The 23,270-nt window shown below is 37.6% G+C and overlaps 1 protein-coding gene across 1 annotated transcript; it reads right to left on the bottom strand.

Annotated features, from left to right (window-relative positions):
• LOC117295099 (protein FAM184A-like) lies at positions 1 to 19,957 on the bottom strand. Its single transcript, XM_033777668.1, has 16 exons — positions 19,820 to 19,957; positions 18,133 to 18,996; positions 13,278 to 13,398; positions 11,214 to 11,395; positions 10,055 to 10,261; positions 9,330 to 9,614; positions 8,286 to 8,407; positions 7,553 to 7,703; positions 6,814 to 7,026; positions 6,468 to 6,621; positions 5,760 to 5,887; positions 4,438 to 4,622; positions 3,297 to 3,443; positions 2,891 to 3,008; positions 2,388 to 2,495; positions 1 to 1,423 (listed from the first exon to the last, which is right to left on the bottom strand). Exons 1-16 carry the CDS (start codon positions 19,955 to 19,957, stop codon positions 1,208 to 1,210), a joined length of 3,339 nt encoding a protein of 1,112 aa, XP_033633559.1. The 3' UTR covers positions 1 to 1,207.
• Positions 19,958 to 23,270: the final 3,313 nt, after the last annotated feature.

Below are 23,270 nucleotides of genomic sequence, written 5' to 3'. Positions count from 1 at the left end.
TTCCATTTTCCCCCTCGAGTGTACAAAACGCCATGGACCCCGTCACAGCGTGCAACAATTGTATATTGTTTGACTGATTTCTCAAAACTTTAGCATTTCAAGCATCAATACTAAAAGAGAAGTTTTCCACCATGTTTATACCATGTTGTAAGTTCAGTGCAAATCTGTGGACATTCATATTTTTTAGAAAGATTCTGCTTGGGTCGAAACGTCAGGCCACTAACTATTTTTGTTTGCATTTATACCCTCAGTCCTTTTGGTTGGTAAGTTGTTTGCAACAGCTAGTTCTATATGCTGTGTTTACCAATGCAGATGTAGAAATCTTTTGAAAAAAGACATCTTTGAAAACATTTACATGTACATGTACATGTACAGTTCTTTAATTTATGTAAATAATACAATTTGTAAGAAATAAACCAAAGGTTTCTTTAATATATTTCGCCTCATTTATGTTATTTGTACACAAAGATGGACGGAAGTTGGTTAATATATGAATAATACAAAGATACTATCAAATTAAAAATTCCATACCACTCAAACTATTCACAGGTTAGACTTTCACTTTAAAAAAAATAATAATATACATGTATATGATATATAACTTACATATTTATAATTTACAAAATCCAACAGACGCTTTACTTAAACAAAAAAATGCTACATGCCTGTTTAACTGGACGAAATTTTATATCAGAAGACACAGAACACAGTAATCAAGGCTTACGGAATTCACTGTCACACACTATGGTTGCAACATTGAATGTACATGTACAGTTATCATGCAGTAGGATGTCATGGTCGAGTGGTTTAAGGCACCAAATTCAAAGTTTAGTCATCAGGATGTGGGTTCGAATCCCGATCATGACACTTGTGTCCTTGGGCAAGACGCTCCATTATAATTCATTATAAATGGGTTCCTCTGAGGGTAGAGGTTGATACTGTGTAGCAGGCGTGGTAACCTCATGTGTTAATAAACTTTTTATTCATCAGTGGGCATGGTGAACTTCTTTGTTGTTGGTGGGCGTGGTTCCTCATGTATTAATGAACTTCTTAGTCCTTGGTGGGTGTGGTGATTGGAGGCGTGGTAACTCATGTATTAATAAACTTCTTAGTCCTTAGTGGGCGTGGTGATTGGTGGGCGTGGTACCTCATGTATTAATGACCTTCTTAGTCCTTAGTGGGAGTGGTGATTGTTGGGCGTGGTTCCTCATGTATTAATGAACTTCTTAGTCCTCGGTGGGCGTGGTATAAGAGGTTTCTTTGGATTGAGCTGGATATCATGAATGGGTGAATCAGGAAGTGGTACCAGTCTTTGATGGTTCGGACTATTATTGTTTGATGATCCATTCACAGCCATCGTGTTTAAGCTCGGTGCACTCACATAACGCGGAGCCTCCCTTGTTACCTCACCTCCTTTCTTTTTCTGTTGTTATACAAGAAACACAAAATCAATTATTGTTTGATGTATTATTGGCTTGTGTTGTCTTCCGATTTGAAGAACTTTTGAGTAAGTCTTACTACTACCTACACCATGCATCAGCCCTCTGGCTTTCTTGCTTTCATCTCAGTCGCGTCAGGGTTGTCAAGTCTGACAGACATGGCGCGTTATAATTGTTTACTAACGTTATTAGAACTCTGCTTTCTACGTTTAGCTGAAGTTAGTATCTTGAATTAGATACCATCCTTGAAAAAGTAATAAACCTTGCCTTAATTTTGTTCTCTAAAAATGTACTGTCGACTCTTGGTTAATAACAAGATCTCTGGGACTGGATAACTTGCCTCTTAATATCAGAAACGCTGTTATAAGAGGACACCAAAAACAAAGCAACATGACGCAGAAATGTGATTCAGGACATAAGAATGGACTCTTTATACATGTATTCAGAACATCTTTCTAACAAGGGTTGACTATTCATTCATTCACAACTTTTTAGTTTCTTTCTTCAGGCATGATATTTGGTCATGTGAAAAATGTAGGAAAATAATTGTTGAGCGCAGACCTACTAGGTCTTTTTCTTTAGCTGCGCCACGCATCTGGAACTCTCTACCACCTAATCTAAGATCTTGTCTTCTCAAAACTTATCTTATGTCACAGGTTTTCATCGTATAATCTTGTTGTGTCTGTTTTGTTTTTTGTTTTTTTTACTGCGCCTTGAACTTATCTTATGTCACAGCCTTGAACACCCAGCAGGGTGGATATGTGCACATAACAAGTCTTTATTATAATTATTGTTGTTGTGGCGTATGGTTTAGTAATATTAGATTTTTTCAGGCTATTCAATAACGATTTTTCCAAAGGCAAATCTATCAAAAATTAGACTAGAGAGGGAAGAATATTGTGCATGTTTTTTATTCTTTCAAGAATTAGAAATGATAGAAAGTTCTACCTTATAGGCGAACGGATCCAGGACTCCAACATTTGGGTTCATGTTGAATACTTTATTGAAATTAGTTTCTCGATTGATCAGCTCCAACTGGAAGTAGCGTTTCTCATCCTGTGAACAAATCAAAACAATCAGATTTAATCCAATTTGAGAATGAACTTTATTGACCACAATATGTGTATGCGAACTGTATACATGTACTCGGTACTTTCCTAAGTTCGGTGGGAAAAAGAACCCAGTGCACTTTTCAAAAAGAGAAGGGGTTCGCCCCTGTGTTCCTGGTTTGACTGGCTGCATTTTGCGCCACAGCACCTTGTAAACCATTACATGGTGCTATGTAAAAAGAGATGGTCTTATAATTCAACTTAGTCCCATTTACCTTGGAGGAAAATACTGTATGATGAAGCGCATTGAGCGTTACTGAGTGACGAATAAGCGCTAAATAAGAATCCATTATTACTATTATTAGTAAAATGATTGAGTGAATTAATAGAAAATCAACGTACCACAAGTTTCTGCATTATGGCCTCTTTCTCTGACACCATGTCCTTGAGTCTCGCAATCTGCTCTAGGTCTTCTGGTCTGGAATCTCGACTCTGATATCGCTCTTCAGCCTCCTCCAACCTAAAACAATCAACAGCAAAAATTAACAATATAGTCAGGTTACCAATTTTACATATTTGGTCTTTACAGGTTACTGTGAGATTGAAGTAAAACAATTTCTGTCTTATTTCATCCCAAGACAATACTGCTTACGAATTTCTCTGTTTAAGCACTATTAAAAACCAGTCACAAACAGTACAAATAACCACGTTTAGCTGACAACCTGTTTCTGCTAACCACTACGATTCTATGCTACCCAGCTCTAATAAAGTTTTGAATTCAGAAACACTTTCAACATTTGATACTCACATAATCTGTAGAGCTGAGATCTTATCTTTGAGTAATTCCTGCGCTCGGTTGAACTCTCCGAGCATATTCTGAGTTTCTTGGATATGCTCTGCTGCTTGAGCGTCCATGTCTTGGCTGTGAGCTTCGATGAGTCTCTCCTCTTGCTTTCTGTTTTGACCAACAAATCAGGAAGAAAAATCAAATAATCGGAGTAAAAGAAAATGTGATGCGATCAAGCAAAATGAGTTGATTGTCCAATCCCAATACTTTACCACCTCAGCCAACCATTTACTTTCAAACATAAATATAACTATTGACCCCTTGCACCCACGTCACACGCGGCGACTGTGCCACGCTCACCGTTTTGGTTTGCAGTTAGGTTTACGTGTAAACGCTGCGTCGCCTAATATGCGCACTTCAATGAATAATGCCCAGTGACATTGCCCACCAATATGGCTCATCCATGATTATTCGATGATGATGTCAGGTGAATTGGGTCAATAACCAACTAGATATTATTTGGTTTGACCATCCTTGCTCCAGGGCTGTATGCTTCGTTTTTGAAAGGGCAAGGGCACCAAGGCATTTTCTCTTGGGCAAAGGGCACCCTATGAGGAAATTGTAAATTTCTACTGGAGCATTTCAAGGGCACCAAGGCAATGACAAGGGGCAACGGAGGCAATCGCCTCCGTTGCCTCCGTGAAGTATCAGGCCTGCTTGCTCTATGGTTTTACCCTAACACTGATGTGTGTAAATGCTGTATACTGAGTACTTTATCAAGTGCTGTGAAAGAAATCCCAGGCATATAACTTGGGTGGGATTCGAACCCACGACTTTTGCCAATCTAGAGCAGATGTCTTACCAACTAGAACACTGAGATTGCCCAGTAACTAGAGGCAGTTAGAATTCTATGTTTTAGCATCGGTGATGAATAGGGACTTTTCGTTTTCGACGACGGATGGTTCTGCGACGGTTGTTCAGCTAAACGTTGTCGTTTTCAGCACAACGAAGATTCATCCCAAGTACTGTCATAGAAATTGAGGGACGACTGTCCTCAAAGCCGACGCATGCGCAGATGACGCCAAATGTCATCTTTACCGTCGCAGAACCATCCGTCGTCGAAAACGAAAAGTCCCTACTATTATGTGTATAACCAACTGACCTGAGATGTTCATCAGCCTCACTCTTGACCTTTAACACCTCTTGACCTTTGAACTTCAACTCCTTAGTCAGCCTGGTGATCTCTTGCTTGACATCTTCAAGGTGTTTCTCAACATTATCGATGTGTCTGTCTCGTTGCTTAACATCTTCTTTCAACTCCTGCTCTCGGAACTTCATTTCTTTCTCCTATTATTAAGAGATGAGAAGTTAGTGGTGCTTGTTTGTTTTGTTTGGGTGTCTGAATTTGGGAACTTTTGTAGATCAAGTTGTTGGCCAAGACACGAATCCCTACTCACTGTGCATGAAGATGTATGTAATATATTTTTCCTGTAGAAGTTTGAACTTCATTAGTCTTCATGTTTGTGAGAAAATAAGTGAAAATCACAGAGTAAGTTTCTCAGGGGAGTTGAGTAAATCCGTTGTACATGCTAAAATAACTTTCATGCAATTGTTTTACTCAGTTCTCAAAAACTACAGCACAGCAGCAAGTAATATTTTATGGGAAGGTTTCTACTATCATTATCATTAAACGGTGTAAGTTTAATGTAAATCTGTGGACTTTTGTGTTGTGTGTCATACAAAAAGTTCCCAAACCCTTTAAAATGCACATAAGGCCCCCCAAAAAAATATGTTGGATTGCCCTTTCACCCGATTTTTTGCTTGGGTCGGTCGGTCGGGATATTTTTTTTTGTTTTTTTGAGATGTCAAAGAATGCCCTGCTAAAACTGCATAAACATTTCATGAAAGATCTGTTTGTCAAACAAGCAAGGTATTTCATCTTATATATCTCGCTTCAAGCACTCTTTTTGCATCTTTATTTTGGCAAAATCCTTCCAAAACTATTTCCGAGAGTCATTTCATTCACCGTGTTTTTCGTCCATTCAATAAACGAGCGATACCATATAAGGGCATTACTGGCAACAGCGCCCTCTGTTGTTCAATGGATTGTTAGACTGGTTCCTTGTAAAATCGTGACGTCGGATAAGATGCGTGCGGTTTGATATGTGTGAGAGGGAAATCGATCTCCAATGCGCGTTTGTGACCGTTGAATACCACGACTGTGTTGCACCATGGTTGCACTGCTGGATAATTATTGTTGACGACAGTAAGTAGTCGGCCGAAAATAAATATTTGTGTCAAATCTACCATTTTGTGAGCATAAAATATTCATGAAATCACAATTCTGAAGTGTAAAAAAAAATATAAAAAAAACCGCGACCGAGACTTTCCTCATTTTACGGTCGGTCGGGATAGGGCAATCCAACATATTTTTTTTTTAGGCCTAACATTGAATTGGTTTGAAGTAGTGAACGTTAAACTGACCTGTTGTTGTTTGATCTCTATCGAGCGTTCTAATTCCATTTTAGCGGCAGCCATTTGACCACGATGTGTTCTTGAAAGTTGATCCATCTCGGCCATCTGTCTCTGGGTTAACTCTAACTTCAACTTTTCTGCAATCACATTGTAATAATAAGAAAAAGAAGTTTTATTTCTACTTCGGGGAAGGATCGATGATAATCTATTTACTTTATTCACCAGGGGCTAATGTTATAGCACTGCTTAAATTGCCATGCTTACTTTTGCAGAAAATGTTGCTTAAGCATAAGCATACATCATAGGTTAGCGAGAAAGTTAAACAGCCAGCTTGCACATTCACCACAGATTTGCTGATAACATTTTAATTCACTATGATCTCAAAGGTTAAAAAAACTATCAAAAGGGTTAAGAAAAGTTTTTCCATTAACAGTTAGTAAGACAAAAATAATTTAAACAATACAGATTTTGCAAAAAAAGAAAGTAACGGCCTGAAGTTTTTGACCCTAGCAGAGTCTTTCTCGAAGGCTAAAAAAAGAAGAAGAAAAATAGCCTTCAAGAAAGACTCTGCTAGGGTCTGAATGTCAGGCCATTTTGCATTTATACCATAATTATTTCCTTTTGGTTGGTAAGCAGTTTGCAAAAGCTAATTCTATTTTCTCATTACAGCTTTTTGAAAATTCTTTCAAAATTTGACTTTTATCAACTGGATCTTACCCATGGCCTGTTTATGTTGAGAACTGGTCGAGTATTTATCGGATTGTCGTGATTTTTCTGCTTCATCTCGTAATGCCTCAACGGCATCCCTGTGGGACTTCAACACCTTTTCCATCTGTTCTCTGTACTGGCTTACTAGGCGCTCTTCTAATTCCTAGAGGGAAAAACAAAGGATATGTTACTTCAGAGGGAGTCGTTTCTCACAGTGTTTTATACTATCAACAGCTCTCCGTTACTCCTTACCAAGTACTGCTTTTATGCTAATATATATTTTGAGTAATTACCCAAAGTGTTTTGTGCCTTTAAGCACCGTTAACTTGGTACACTACCAAGTCCTGTAACCCACCTTTAAGGCATCCTCTTTCTCTTGCCTCAAGGTCTCTCCTTCTTTCTCCTTGTCTGCTTTGAGTAAACTGATAGCCCTTGCATGTTCCTCTACGAGAGCGGCCATCTCAAATTTCAATTTATTGAGTTTTTGGTCGGCAAGTCCCTGCAACGTCACGAGCTCACTCTGTGCTTGATCTGCTTTTGAAGATAACGCATTCCTTAGTTGAGATACCTAGAGAATAATGAGGTACAGATAAGAGGTCAACACTATTATGTGAGTGCTTATTGGCTATTAGGATATAAAAAACAAAATTGGTTGGATTGCCCTTTCACAACAGATTGTAAAAAATAGCAAAATCTCAGTCATGTTTTTTTTTTGGCTTAGTTTTTTCTTTTTCAATTCAAAATTTTGATTTCATGAATATTAATGCTTACAATATTATGGTAAACACAATTGCCCTCCATTTAAAAATTATTTTAGCATGCACAACGGATTTACACAACTCTCGTGAAAACATTGCTCTGTGATTTTAACTTGTTTTTCCCCAAAAAAACTTGGTGATAATGAAGCTGAAAAAACAGGTAAATTTTATTACAAACATCTTCATTCCCAGTGAGAAGGGAGTTCATGAATCATGTCATGGCAAATAACTTGATCTACAATTTTTTTTCAAAACCCTTTAAACTAGATACAGGTGCATTATAAATTCCCTTTATTATAAGTAGTAGTAAATAAAGGAACAATTTATTGTTCATACCTCTTTAAGAAGTTCCTTGAGTTTGTTTTCCCATCCAATCTTAGATGCTTCTAGTTCTTGTTCCTTCATCAAGGCTAGTTGAGTCAAACCAGCTTTCTTGTCTTCATGATGTTGTTCATTTAACTCACTCTGAAGCTTGTCACATTCTTTCCTAAAATCAAAATCATAACTCATCCAGTAAGTTGTCTGTTAATCACTGCGTTTTGAGAATCCAAATGAACTAAATAGTTTTTCTGATAACTTTTTTAGAATACCTTAGAATATAGCTACAAGGCACTGGACACCTTTGGTAATTGTTAAAGCCCAGTATTCTCACTTGGTGTATCTCACATATGCATAAATTAACAAACCTGTGAAAATTTGGGCTCAACTAGTCATCAAAGTCACACTTGTTTCATAATTGTGTGTGCTTTTAGATACCTAAAAAAGGCTTTGATCCTGAAATCTTTCTCCGATTCAAATATTGTAGTGAAAAATTACCTCTTTCTAAAATTCGATGTTACTCCAGAGGGAGTCGTTTCTTACAATGTTTTATACTATCAACAGCTCTCCTTTGCTTGTTTCCAAGTTTTTATGGTCATAAACATTCATTTTGAGTAATTACCAAAATGTTACCAAAATGGTTGATGTTTTAACTTGATTAAGTCATAGTTTTAAAGTAACAACGATATTCTCAACAACAAATTAAAATGGGGGAAAGGTTAAGGACAGAGAGCTCTAAATGTCTTAGTACCTGAGTGTATCCGTCCATTGTCCGTCAAGATCTTTTGATAACTGGTTGAGTTTTGATTTTAATTCCTCTTTAGCTTCGGCCATCTTGGTTTCATGAGTGTGTTTCAACCTGTCCAGTTCGGTCTGAAGAATCAAATAGATACAAATAAACAATAAACAGTTGATGGGATAAAGTAGATACATTTGTAGTCACTACTCTTTTATATCAAGTCACCACTTCATGTCCACAGTGCCTTTATTTATATGGGGTGTTAAATGGTAATGGCCAAGTGGTTTAGAGCAACAAATTCTAGTTTTGGTGGCTTAGTTGTCAGGGTGTGGGTTCGAATCCCTGTCGTGACACTTGTGTCCTTGAGCAAGACACTTAACTGTAAATGCTTCTCTTCACCCAGGGGTAAATGGGTACCTGTGACGGCAGAGATGGTTCTTGTGATTGATTTAGCTTAGTGCGCCAAATACTTTGTAGTTCAGGCTGTTTATTCCCCAGGGAGCTGAGCTTTTTAAAGGAATGAAATAAATGGACCAGTGATAAAGGGTTATAATGTACGAGTGCCATGAGCGTCAGTGAGTGACGGACTTGAGCACTATAAAGTCTGAATTCAGTTAAAGCCATTGGACACTTTCTGAACAGAACAAAAATTAAAAGTTCACAGATTTACAAATAACGTACAGGGTTTACAGAAGGTAATGGTGAAACACTTCCCTTGAAATATTGTTCAATGAAATGCTTTACTTTTTGAGAAAACATTAAAACAATTATCAGTTCTCGATATGAAGAATAACGGATTTATTTTAAACCCATGTCATGACACGGCGAAACGTGCGGAAACAAGGGAGTGGGTTTTCCCCGTTATTTTCTCCCGACTCCGATGACCGATTGAGCCTAAATTTTCACAGGTTTGTTATTTCATATATAAGTTGTGATACAAGAAGTGTGGGCCTTTGTACAATACTGTTTACCGATGTTGTGCGATTGCTTTAAAGGTCTGAAATGTTTCATCGCAGAAAGTATTACAACATTGTCAAGAGGTTCTCCTTTACCCACCCTGAACGCCAGACTCTGATTCTTTGAGTCTCTCAGCTCTTTCTGCAATGTCTCTAGATCTACTTTGAGTCCAGCGTTAGCTTTGCTCAAGCTGGTGATCTCGGTAGTAGCTGATCCTAGACCTTGTTTATTCTGATCAAGAATATCTTGAAGACGTCTACACTCCGCCTCGGCTGTCTCTAGTTTCTTGGTCAGTTCTTCTCTCGTGTTGTCGAGTTGGGACTGGACGGCGTTGAGCTCGCTGGAAAGCCTCTGAGTAGTCTCTTCTAAAGTCTTTTCTAACTCCTACAGAAAAATAACAAATAAATAAAATAGACTTTAATCACAGAAACATAAATTTAATTTAAATTGACTTTGAGTATTTTAGATATACAGAAAAGCACTTTACACTCAAGATAAAAAACCCACTTGTTAGGGTTTGTCAATAACTTTCTGCACAAATGTTGTGTCGCTGATCTCACTTTCCAAAACAGACTTTGTGGTCCTACTGAATGGAATAAACCTTGCAACAAGACCATATGGAAAGTCAAGGGGGTTACCCTGTTTCAGCCCCAGAAGAAGGTGGCAACATGTCCCTGGCGACAGTTGATTTAGATCGACAGTCCCAATCATTAAGTATAGCCCTTAACTTGGTGGCCGTCTGACCTTGTGAGTTGGGCAATATATCTAATTTAAAAATAAAAAAAAACATTACAAAAAATTCTAATAGTGTCCTTACTACTAACCTCTCTCAGCCTGGCAATGTCTTGTGCAGCAGCTGTGTTAGCTAGCGTTCTCTCTTCTTTATGCTCTCGTTGTATTCTACCAATCAGTGCCTCGTGATCTTTGGCAAGTCTCGTCCGTTCATCTTTACTGTTGGTTCTTGTAAACTCAAGTTCCTTCTCATATTTCTCCTTCATGGTTTGTTTCTCGATTGATAACTCATCCAGAGCCTTAGGAAATATCAAAAACAATTGAAAACATTAATTACTTTTGATAGATTTGAACTGCCTCTAGTAATCGGGCTAGCCCGGTGGCCCAGTGGTAAGACATCTGCTCAAGCATACAAGAGTCAGGGTGCGAATCCCATCCGAGTGATATGCAAGTGGATTTTTTCTGCCACAAAACTTATGAAAGTACAACACTAGTGCTTAACACACATTGCAAATATATTATATATTTGTATAGCAAAATGTCGGTTTGATTCCCAGTCATGACACTTGTGCCCTTGAGCAAAGCCACTCAACCATAAATTGCTTTGTAAAAAGTTGAGAAGGTAATGCAGGCCCCATAGTGGATGATACCCAAGCCTACATCCTTGTGTGAAGGGAGTAACCCTGTTTCTGCCCCAGGAAGTACATACATGTGGCAACGTGTTCCTGGTGACAGTTGATTTTGGTTTATTAGCATTACGGCAAATCAGTTAAGTGTAGCCCTCACCTTGGAGTGGCCGTACAGCCTTGTGAGTTGGGCGAAATCGCATAATTTTCTTATTTAAAGGCAGTGGACACTATTGGTAATTATTCAAAATAATTATTAGCATAAAACCTTGCTTGGTGACGAGTAATGGGGAGAGGTTGATGGTATAAAACATTGTGAGAAACGGCTCCCTCTGAAGTGACGTAGTTTTTGAGAAAGAAGTAATTTTCCACGAATTTGATTTCGAGACCTCAAGTTTAGAACTCGAGGTCTCGAAATCAACCATCTGAACGCACACAACTTCGTGTGACAAGGGTGTTTTTTCTTTCATTATTATCTCGCAACTTCGACGACCAATTGAGCTCAAATTTTCACAGGTTTGTTATTTGATGCATATGTTGAGATACACCAAGTGAGAAGACTGGTCTTTGACAATTACCAGTAGTGTCCACTGTCTTTAAATACCAACCATGCACAAACACGTACCTTTTCCAGAGATCGAAGCTGACTGCTCTGCTCCTGAGAGAGATTCTTTTTGCTGCTTTCAAGACTCTGTCGCTCCTTCTCCATCCATTGAAGTTTGTCTTCTAGTTTGGCAAGAGACGCTCGGAGGTCATTTATCGTTGATTCATTACTCAATCTGGTGGCTTCCAGGGTACCAATCTTGCCTGTTATTGTAAAACACATCAGAGCCTCATGTAAAACAATTAAACCAGGGCCCAATTTCATAGAGCTGCTGAGCACAACAATTTGAATGAAATTTCTTCCTTGACAAAAAACAGGATTACCAACCTAATTTCCATTTGTTGCATACGGCTTGTTACTGGTATTTAACTGTTGTTTGCTTATCATGAAAATCACGTGGAAATTTGGTTGGTAATCCTGTGTTTTTATCAAGGAACAACTTTCATGCTAAGCAAATTTTTGAGCTTAGCAGCTTTATGAAATTTGGCCCAAGGCTCGCCCTTAACACTAGCCTGGCATACATTGTTTAGTCAAAACTGCTACAGACTAGCCTGGCATACATTGTTTAGTCAAAACTGCTACAGGCTAGCCTGGCATACATTGTTTAGTCAAAACTGCTACAGGCTAGCCTGGCATACATTGTTTAGTCAAAACTGCTACAGGCTAGCCTGGCATACATTGTTTAGTCAAAACTGCTACAGACTAGCCTGGCATACATTGTTTAGTCAAAACTGCTACAGGCTAGCCTGGCATACATTGTTTAGTCAAAACTGCTACAGGCTAGCCTGGCATACATTGTTTAGTCAAAACTGCTACAGGCTAGCCTGGCATACATTGTTTAGTCAAAACTGCTACAGGCTAGCCTGGCATACATTGTTTAGTCAAAACTGCTACAGACTAGCCTGGCATACATTGTTTAGTCAAAACTGCTACAGACTAGCCTGGCATACATTGTTTAGTCAAAACTGCTGCAGGCTAGCCTGGCATACATTGTTTAGTCAAAACTGCTACAGACTAGCCTGGCATACATTGTTTAGTCAAAACTGCTACAGGCTAGCCTGGCATACATTGTTTAGTCAAAACTGCTACAGGCTAGCCTGGCATACATTGTTTAGTCAAAACTGCTACAGACTAGCCTGGCATACATTGTTTAGTCAAAACTGCTACAGGCTAGCCTGGCATACATTGTTTAGTCAAAACTGCCACAGACTAGCCTGGCATACATTGTTTAGTCAAAACTGCTACAGGCTAGCCTGGCATACATTGTTTAGTCAAAACTGCTACAGGCTAGCCTGGCATACATTGTTTAGTCAAAACTGCTACAGGCTAGCCTGGCATACATTGTTTAGTCAAAACTGCTACAGGCTAGCCTGGCATACATTGTTTAGTCAAAACTGCTACAGGCTAGCCTGGCATACATTGTTTAGTCAAAACTGCTACAGGCTAGCCTGGCATACATTGTTTAGTCAAAACTGCTACAGGCTAGTAAACACCACCTCTCAACTTGCCCTGTGGGCTATCAGAAACTGTGCAACCTACTTGTTTAAAATGCTGATATTTCTTCCATTTGGATGTGAATAATACATTTTTTGAAATGTAAAAGTAAGAGTATTTGAGTGTAAATTTCTTTGCATATTATACTGGTTGTGATTGATACCATTAATGAATCAGAAAGATACATTTATGTTAATTCTTGTTTAAAATCAGGTGGACTAATCCAGACTTGTGAATACTAACAACTTTGGAATGTTTACCAATGGTTAGTTTGTCTACTAAGGAATCCATCAAATTCAGAGAGAGCAATGGGTTGGACTGTAGAGGTTTTGAAAGTTTGCCAAATGTTGTGCTAGTAAAAAGCTGTCTATTTTCGATTGAATGAACAAAATTGGAATGTTTGTTCATGGTTATTTCAAATTCAGGGAGACCAATGGGTTGGATTGTGAAGGATTTAAGAGGAGTCATGGTGGAAAGTTTGCTAAATGCATGCTTGTGCATAGCTGTTTATTTTGAGTTGGTTTAAACATTAAGACCAGAGCAGTTTTAAGTAGGAGAAAATTATCACCCCTTAAGAAGGTCATTACTTACTTGATTTTTTGATAAGATCATTAGCCTGGTCTTGGCATCTTTCTCTGGATGCTGCTAGTTCTCCTTGAATCTGTTTTAATCTTGTCATTGCTTGAGATGAATCTTGCTTTGCCTCAAGAAGCTGTAGGACAGACAAGTCATAAAATATCAAAAAATTATTCAAAAACCCACAAAAAGTTGTTTGAATAGACAGCATCAAAATAAGTACAAATTTATTGACAACCTTTTTTGACAAACCTATTTTTAAGATGTTGTTTATATCATTGAAAATCAGATTATGGTTTCATGTATTATTCAGGCATGCACCTGTAACTTCACCAAAAAAGAGGGAATTAGGCTACATGTTTTTATCTTTTCAAGTTTGAATGGCACAAATGGGAATATAAAAAGAGGAATTAAGCTGATCCAAGCAATGTTTTTTGTTAATTTGTCAACAGTTTTATGTTGGTAAAATAAATGATGTTTGGTACACTGTCTTTCACTTTTCAAAAGCATTCATTAACAAGAACATTCCTGCAATTGTTTTTAAAAGAGGAAAATGATTTTTGATGTTAGAAAAAAGAAGAAGGAAAGGGTAGAGTTATGAATTGAAACTTTATAGTTAGTGACATTAATAGATTGTCCCTATTTCACAATGATAATAATAATAATAATAATAATAATAATAATAGCCAGTTTTTATATAGCGGTTTTCACACCAGGAGGGCGGCCCAAAGCACTTCACATTATTACCCCTGGTCACTGGGCCTAAATTCACTCCTTAAAGTCCTAGGCCTGGAATTACACACAGGCCAAGGTGCCCAGGAGGCCATGGCCTTCGTTGCTCCCAGTATTGGCCTTGGTGCTCTTTCCAAAGTTCTCAATAGAGTAGACCATAATATTCAATGGAAGCGCTCTTTGCAAAATGAAATGGCCTTGCCCTTTCAAAGATCAAATTCCAGGCCTGAAGTCCACATGCACACATTGCACAGTTGGCATTTAATTTCTCGTTCATCGTTTTTTTTTTTTTTTTTGAGTATTCCAAGCTGTCTTCCTATGTTTATGCTTTCACTATCAATCATTGAAGCGAGCACTCCTTACCCAGAGTGACTTAAGAATTTCACCTTTCATACTACAGTTTATTTTTTCTGCACAGTTTCATTATTTTCTTACTGGGTATCATAGTTTGCATTAGAACTAATGCACCCAGAACCAAATCGATGTAGTTCCACAGAAAATCAAATCAAACGTTCAGTAAATATGTTTACATGCAACACAATTTTATTTTCAAGTCGCCCTGAGATTTAAAAATCTTTTTAGTATGCATCAACATCTTCCCAGAACACACAAATATAATTTACAAGTTCAATTTAAAATGTAATATCTGTTGAGATTTTGTAGGTCCGTTTTGTCTGGTCATTGCTAGGTGATGTGCACACATTACATTTCTATCATTTAATAGACTAATTAACACATTCCTGAAGAGACAGTCATGATTAATTATTTTCTTTGATAATTGGTTCACAGATATATTTTAATTCAGACAATATAAACTCAGTGTGTAAAAGATTTCAATTGTGTTTTCTCTTCGTTCAGAAATCAAACAGAATTTCACAAGGTTGTGTTTCAAAGTGAATGTTTTCATTAATTTTTTGTTACCAGCCTCTAAGCAACTCCTTAGACAAACACTATTTTTGTGACATTGTTTTACTCATTCCTAAAAAATACTAGAGCACCTCGGCTAAGCTTGGGCGATATCGATTTTGTTTTATTCACGATATATCGCCGACAATATATCGCGATATTCGATATAATCGCGATTAATTAAATTTGACATCATCAGTCTTCAAACTCCAAGTGAAAGTTGTAGAAGAGACAGTCATAGCTTAAGAGAGGTGTTCTAATGACCTATTCTTCTGGTTTTACTCCAAACCTATGGGGTGCAAGATTATCGCGATATATCGCGATATATCGATATTTCGATTAAAACCAAATCCATCCGATATCGAAATCGTTTCCAAATTAATATCGCGATATTCGATAATATCATATCGCCCAAGCTTAACCTCGGCAACTAATATTCTAAGGGATGCTTTCTACACCAAATGCAAATCTGTGGACATTGTGTTTTGTGTCCTACAAACAGTACCCAAACCCTTTAAAGACACTGTTCATTCACTATTGTCAATTGTCAAAAAACAGTCTTCTCACTTGGTGTATCTCAACATCAATGCATAAAAGAACAAACCTATGAAAAATTGAGGTCAATTGGTTGTCGAAGTCAATTGGTTATTTCTCAAAACTATGTTAGGCCTACTTCAGAGGGAGCTGTTTCTCACATCAGCAGCTGATGTATATACTATCAGCAGCTCTCCATTGCTCGTTAGCAAGTAAGGTTTTATGCTAATAAATATTTTAAGTAATTACTGATAGTGTCCAGTGCCAAAATAATTTGTCTTCTCAAATATGTTAAAATCATAACCACACTTTATATCAACCCTCTGGAATGAAGGGGTGTGGCAGGTTGCTACTTTACATAATAGTGGCTTCTAATACAGCTTATAAGTATCCTTCGCTCAGTGACACTCAAGGCGATTTAGCATTGAGGAGTAGCTACAGCTGAACATTGTTGGCCATGTTTACTAAGCTAAGTTTCCTTCAGCTCTGCAAACTATCTGCTAGTCTTGGTTCAAGAAGTTGTTATTAACGTGTGTAGCAGTGAGTGAATGGGGCCTATGGTGTTTACCATAGAGGTTGACCTTGGAACTCAATAAGAACGTCTTGCACCAAGACTAACCATCTGCATGAATATGTACCACTTTACTGCCTTATCACACCAGTCTATCAAGTGTCTGGCCTTGATAGAAGTCCCTTGTTGAGACCCTTACTCTATGTTGATACTTCTCCTGCCTCTCCAGCTATTATCTGCCCAATATGCTAATCATTCTCTTTGGCTCCATCTAAATACTACTGTACTAGGACAATCTTAAAGCTGTCTTGTATGGGACTAGACACTGACAGGATTATTTAGATGTTTATTATGTGCAGTACATGTAGGCGCCAGCTTGCCAAAATCAGAGGATAGGATTATTTTAGCCAGCAAGAAGTTTGCAAAACACAGCAGGTACCAGTACATCTGCCCTGATATTTTTAACAGCACAATGTTTTGAAATAAAAGTCAGCGGGGAACATTCTGAAGCCACTGGGCATCTGGACAACGAAGGCAACTGCCCCCATCGTGATTCCAGCTTTGGTATTTAGGTTGCCATTTAACTTTAAAATATATCAATAGGAATAATGTACATATGAAGTAAGCCTTAAATGCACTTATTGGAATCCTGGAATCATGGAAAAAGAAATGTAATATTATAATAAATTGTAATGCCTATTGAATGAAGTGCCCCCCCCCCTCCTCACATTCCATGGATTACAATAAATAAAGATAAAAATATCATCATGAGACAATTTGAGTTATCTGTTTCCCTTTAAAGACACTGGCCACCTTTGGTAAGTGTCAAAGACCAGTTTGTACTTTGTGTATCCCAAAACATGCGTAAAATAACAAGTCTGTGAAGTTTTAAACTTGATTGGTCGTCGAGGTTGCAAGAAAATAATGAAAGAAAAAACACCCTTGTTGCAAAAATTTGTGTGTTTTTAGATACAAAGATGCTAAAAGACTTCGGGCCTGTGAGCATTTTAATACTTGAGTAAGAAATTACTTCTTTCTCAAAACTACAAAACTACTTAAAGGGACACGTTGCATTGGATCGAACGAGTTGGTCTATAAAAGTCGTTTGTTATAAAATGCATATTGGTTAGAGAGATATTGCAATAAGTAGAATACAATGATCCACACAAATCAACAGCTCTCCATTGCTCGATACCAAGTAAGTTTTCATGCTAACAATTATTTTGAGTACCAAAAGTGTCCAGTGCCTTTAAAGCAAATCTTTCCTGTGATTTGTACAGTAAGAAGCATTCTTTAGAGAACAGTCGAGTCAATCAAGGCCACATGATGATAGGGGCTTAAACAGCAGAGGAGGATAGCTTTTCTAATTGTTGACACATCCTTTGTTGACACATAAGAAGTTCCAAATACCACTCTGAGCACAAATGGTTGCTTTTAAGCTAGATTTTTAAGTCCCTCTAAGCTAAGCTATAATAAGTAGTTTGCTACTGTGTGTAGAAATAAGCTCAAATCTGTGGGCTCATTGCTTGTTCACTAAAATAGTTTCCTCATAAAGACAAATAATAACCATGTTTAACAATCATTTGTGGATGTTGTTATAGTTGTTGGCCCGTTCTAATTGGGTTGTGACAACTTCTAAATTGTAAGTGGTGCTTTCAATGAAAATATTTTTAAAATATCTAAAACAAAAATACAGTTGATTTTGCTGAAGATAATTTTGGGTTACAAATGCCGGCACTCTACCAAACGAGCTTTCTAGCCGTAAAGTTGGCAGTCTCCCTATTTTGTCAATGTCCTTGTTTTAAAGATTGCATAATTCAAATCTTGTCTACCTAGTAAACTTATCTTCGATCAACCGGAAAACTTTTTTAATTTAACTGGGTCAGTTTCCCTTGTAGTTTCAATACTTCACAATGCCATGCCCCCTGGTCATATGTGACCTTGAAATGCTCCAGTATAAATTTGCATTTTCCTAGACCTAACACTAAAGAGTGCCCATCACCAAGGAGCAAATGCATTGGTGCCCTTGAAATGCTCCAGTATAAATTTGCATTTTCCTAGACCTGACACTAGTGTGCCCGTCACCAAGGAGCAAATGCATCCGTGCCCTTGCCCTTTCACAAATGAAGCATACAGGCCTGCTTGATATTGAAACCAATGGAATGAAAAGGAAAGAAAAATAGTTACCTGTTGGCTATAACTGCTTGAATCACTTTCCTTGGATTTGAGCTCATTTTCTGCCTTCAATAATTTTTCCTTACTCAAGACCAAATCCTCCTCACACACAGCAAGTTGCATCGACAGACCTTCAATCTGATTCTCCATTTCGTGTTGTTTCTCAGAATATTGTCTTCTAAGAACGGCCTCTTTCTCTCTCCAATCTTCAGCATTCTTACGCAGTTCACCATCTCGTAATGCTGCGAGTTCTCTTTCATAGAAAGCTTGAGCTTTGCTTAGTTTTGCCTCATAGTCTTCAGAGGATTGATTCTTTTCCCTTTGAAGCTCGTCAAACTGCTCATGAAGTTTCTTAATGTTTGCCTCGTACTGATCGATGAGATCTTGCCTTTCTTGAGTAAGACCATTCTGGTTAGATTCTAAACATTGTTTCAATTCATCCACTTCTGTTGCATGTGTTTTGCGCAGCTCTGAAATGTTGTTAATTCGTTCTAATTCAGTCCTACGTCTCGTATCTTCAAACTGCTTCAATTTCTCTTCAAAGTTCCTCTTGATTGCAAGGAGATCTTGCGATAAACCGAGTACAGTTTGAGAATGATCTGCTTTGAGATTTGATTCTCTCTGCTCGGCTTGACGTTTGAAATCGGTGAATTGTACTATTGCATTTTGTCTGTGGTTTTCATGGTCTCTCAGTGATGTTTCCAAGGATGATATTCTTTGACGGAGTTCCGCTTCTTGGCCGATGCGATTCTGGTAGGAAGCGATCTTATCTTTGGTTTGAAGAACGAGCTGTTGAAGTTCTTGCTCATGAGTTTCTTTCAGACTATTGACAACTGCTTCGTGCTCATCGTTCTTGGTGTTTAATGCATAGATAACCTAAACACAGAGAAATCGTGTTGAAATAAAAGTTACTATATAATATACTTTTTTTTTTATTCAAGACAAACATTCACACAGCTACTGAAATAATGGATCAAGTAAACTTGGAGAAAAGCTTATTCCCACTCTTTTTCAGTCATTCTTTTTGTGAAACTTCATATATCAAAAAGTCTAGCTTGGGGCAAAACACAAACAATACATTTTCAGAATGTTCATTAGACCATTTCTGAATGTTCAGAAAGCAATAACTTCAGTTTGATTTGTAATTGTATTGTATATTCTGAACTGAACACAATGTACAATTCTAGAAACTAATAAGTTTCAGGGGAGCCTTATATTGTTTTTTAAATCTATATAAACCAAAGTTATTTTTAGAAAAACACAATATTATCAATGTACAGCACAATAATTACGCACATTTTTTGCCAAATTACTCAAAAAATCCCAGAACAATTTCGAAATCCCCTTCGAACAATTTTGACAATGAAATTCTTACTCATAAATACTCTGTACTCGTGGCTGTTTTGATGTCACTTGAACTTTCATGACTAATTTTAATCAGATTCAGTTCAGGCTCGGATTGAGTCGGACTGGGAGCCAGACTCAGCAGAAAAATTACAAACGTCTGCGTTGTCGGTTGTTGTCGACTTTAATACGGTTAGTAGGACCCAACTCAACTTACTCAAGTCGTGTCAGCTCATCATCAGGGTACATGTGTCGGAAATACACGACTTCCCGTTCATTAATACGAGGCGTAGAGTGCAAATTATTTTGCAATTAAGTTTTACCGATTTACAAGATTTTTGTTAATGCCACTTACCTTTGTGAGTTGTGCGATCTTCTTTGACATCTTCAGATGCAATTCTGGCGTCACATCGGCGCTAGCCTGCCCACTGGCAGCCCCGCTAGCGCCGAGTTTACCGTGAAATAAATTCCCGAATGACATTTTGGTCGCCATTTTGGTCACAATGTTTACGGCCGGCCGGAACTACAAATCCCATACCACTACCTAATTCATCCGCCAGTCTTTATTTGGACAGTTTCAACTGTTTATAGAAAATTCCAAACAAACTTTAACTCAAAGGATAACAAAAAGATTAGATAAAACATATTTGAGCGTATTGGGTAACCTTTGTGTATTTTTGTGTATATTTGTAGGATTATGTTTTCGGGTACATTTTGAAGTTCAACTTTTGACCATCTCTAGCGCGGTAGTTCATTGTTACCGTTGCTACGCTACTGTTATGCAAATTAATGGAAAATGATCTGTTACCGAGTGAGGGCGGTGTTGCAATTGAACCACACGGAACCAAAATCATTCGTGTGCGCCTCTTCAAGTATCCAAACATGAGAATTTACAAGAAAGGTTTCCGGAGAATGTTTTATAAAATTTATTTAATTCAACAGAACACCACAAACCATAATTATTATTATTATTATTATTATAGGTTTTATCGGTCAATTTCGGAAAAAGAGCAGCCAATTTAACTACCAAGCTATTCTATTTCGCGCGAAATCAAATGCTACTGAAAAGCGTCATTCGATTTCGTTTTATGATTAGTCAAATGTAATGTTGCGTCATTCGATTTAACAAAATAATCATTCAATTTAACAATTCATCAAAGCAGCATTCAAATTCGCAGACGCTTCTTGAGGCGTGTGTGTCACGAAAAAGAATGGCGATTTTATGCTAAATTGAACAGAGAGCTGAAGGAATTTGACTCGACTCAAAGCGAAATTGAATGGCCGAATTCTGAATTTGAAACGCAGTAACAGCTGGAGAGGCAAAACAGCTTTAATTCGAAAGCGTGAAAATGAAATTGGCTGCTCTTTTCCCGAATTTGACCGAGAAAACCTATATTATTATTATTATTATTATTTTTTTTTTTTTTTTTTGGGGGGGTGGTGGGGTTAAAGGTAGGGGGCTTCGATGTCTAAATACCCCTGTTAAAATGCGCTTGCGATAGGTTTGAGATGTGAGATAGATTGCGACGGATTTATAGGTATTTTCGGCAGGACCTCACGGGGGGGGGGGAATCGGGCGGACATCGAAAGAGGACTTTAGGAAAACTTTTCTGTCGTCTGACAGGAAAACAAAGCTACAAAAAGTGGTTGAAAATAATCACAACATAATAATATCATTTAGAAATTAAAATTATTGCTTCTAGTAGGGTTACGGAACAATATATATATCAGTTTCAGGCTAGGCCTACAAGATGTGTTTTATTATAATCTAACTTTAAAGATGCTGTGTCAGATTTTTGGCCAATTTGACCCCAAGGTTTTGATTTAAAATTCAATAGGTATTTTGATGGGGGTCGAGAAAGTTACAAGCTTTCATTTTTGAGCCATTGCTCGAAAAAGTCCGCCAATCGTTAGTAGCAGTGAAATCAAGTGCTCAAAATTAGTTTTTGTCTGGATCATGACAATATCACGAGACCAATTCTTATGTGTTTTATAAGAAACGTTTAAAATTGTTGTCATGGTTCCTGACCATTACAATTAAAAGCTTAACTTTTTCTCGTTATAGCGGGTGATACTCTTTGAAATACCATTCACTCAAAAAATCTAGTTTTTAATGTTTGGGGCAAAAAATCTGACATAGCATCTTTAAGAGCATTATATAAAACAATCAAACTTTTCCAAAAAAACAAATGTATACTACTACCCAGCCCTCTAGCCCTCTGTCACTCTCCAATATTAAGCAAAATCTAAATTTGCAAAAATCGATAAGGCGAAAAAACATGTCTTTTTTGAAAAAAGGAAGGAGGAGGACACGTTTTGAAAAACAATCGGCTATGATTATTATTCAAAGTTGTTTTTTTCCCGTCTGAGATCGTTAAAATGTCTCCCTTTTTATAGTTAAAAAAAGGCGACCATTAAAAAAAAAAAAAGCGGGGGGGGGGGGCTCTAAACATATTTTTGTATTGGCCTTTTGGAAAAGTAATAGCGACTGAATATCTATCAGGCAATAAATTAAATTTTACATTTATTATTCAAACCCCTGAACCAGTCTTTGAACTCTACATTTATTTCGTAACCCAATCATAACGCCTATTTTGTAATGGAAGTATCCCATGTTTGTTGTTTTATTGTACTCTGTAGTTAAATAAGAATAAAACAGTACTGGGTATGCACTGAGTGTCAGCAGTGCTAACACACATCGGTGTATGGGTAAAAACCAAAATTCATATTCTTTATCCCCGATGCAAATTTAACATCTCTTATAAAGAATAAAACAGTCGAATGGGATAATGCGTAGGCCCGCTCGATCAACACTAAAATATCACGTAAAACCCTACATATCATGCCAAGTATACCCTTCCCAAATGTTAAAGCTCAATTCCAGAAACAAACACTAATTCCTTTAGTTGGAGAACGCAAGAGAGAGAAGGTGAGGAGGGGAGGCGACGTTTAACAACTATGTCGTGCACGCTCAACAATTTATCAAAATACAACATTAATGACAATATTCAATACCGATTATAAGTATAATTTCTAATCCAATCCTACGAAATGATTATTACCTGTAAGAATACCTCCCTTACCCCACATTACCTTTTACAACATTTGTATTATTACTAGAATCCTCCTCATCTAGCGGGGTGCCGCGCGAAGCGCGGCAACCCGCTAGTTTTTTATTAAAAACCTAACGTACACAATAACTCCATAATTATCTGACCAAGCCCCCCCCCCCCCTCAAGACTGTTTTCCAGCCACTCCACCGCACCACTCCTACTTGGTGATAATAAATCAAAATAAACGAATTAATTAAACCGACAAGAAGACAAGTTGTTGACTACTGAACGTCTATCAAAGGTGTATAAATCCAATGCCAACAAATTACACGTTAACATAGATTTCTTTATTCAAATCAGTCCATGAACTTTAAAACCCAATAAACCGGTAATAATGGTATTCAGAGCCAATTTGTTTCTCATTTTTGTAAAACTCTGCGGTTAAATTGATGCATGCGCACGAATATAACTGTTCATATTCATAATTCCAGACGATTAGCTTCGCAACGTATTGTTGTACGGCTCAATAGATCATTACACTGTAATTAATTGGTAAAGTACGATGCCACTGAAATAGAAATTAGTTCTTTGCCCTGGTCTGTACCCCCTCCCCCGCCGAATAATAACGCAGATGCACCCCTCGATGTGACATTGAATTAATCAAACAAAGTGCAACAAAACAGTCAATGGTCAGACTTTTTGGCCGTTAATTGTCTCTAAAGACCACGGATCGAAACGTCGACCGTTAAAGGC

This window comes from Asterias rubens, chromosome 9 (assembly GCF_902459465.1).
Source record: "Asterias rubens chromosome 9, eAstRub1.3, whole genome shotgun sequence".
Taxonomy (NCBI): Eukaryota; Metazoa; Echinodermata; class Asteroidea; order Forcipulatida; family Asteriidae; genus Asterias; species Asterias rubens.
The sequence above is the reverse complement of the archived record's forward strand: the minus strand, read 5'-3'. Positions and strand labels throughout refer to the sequence as shown.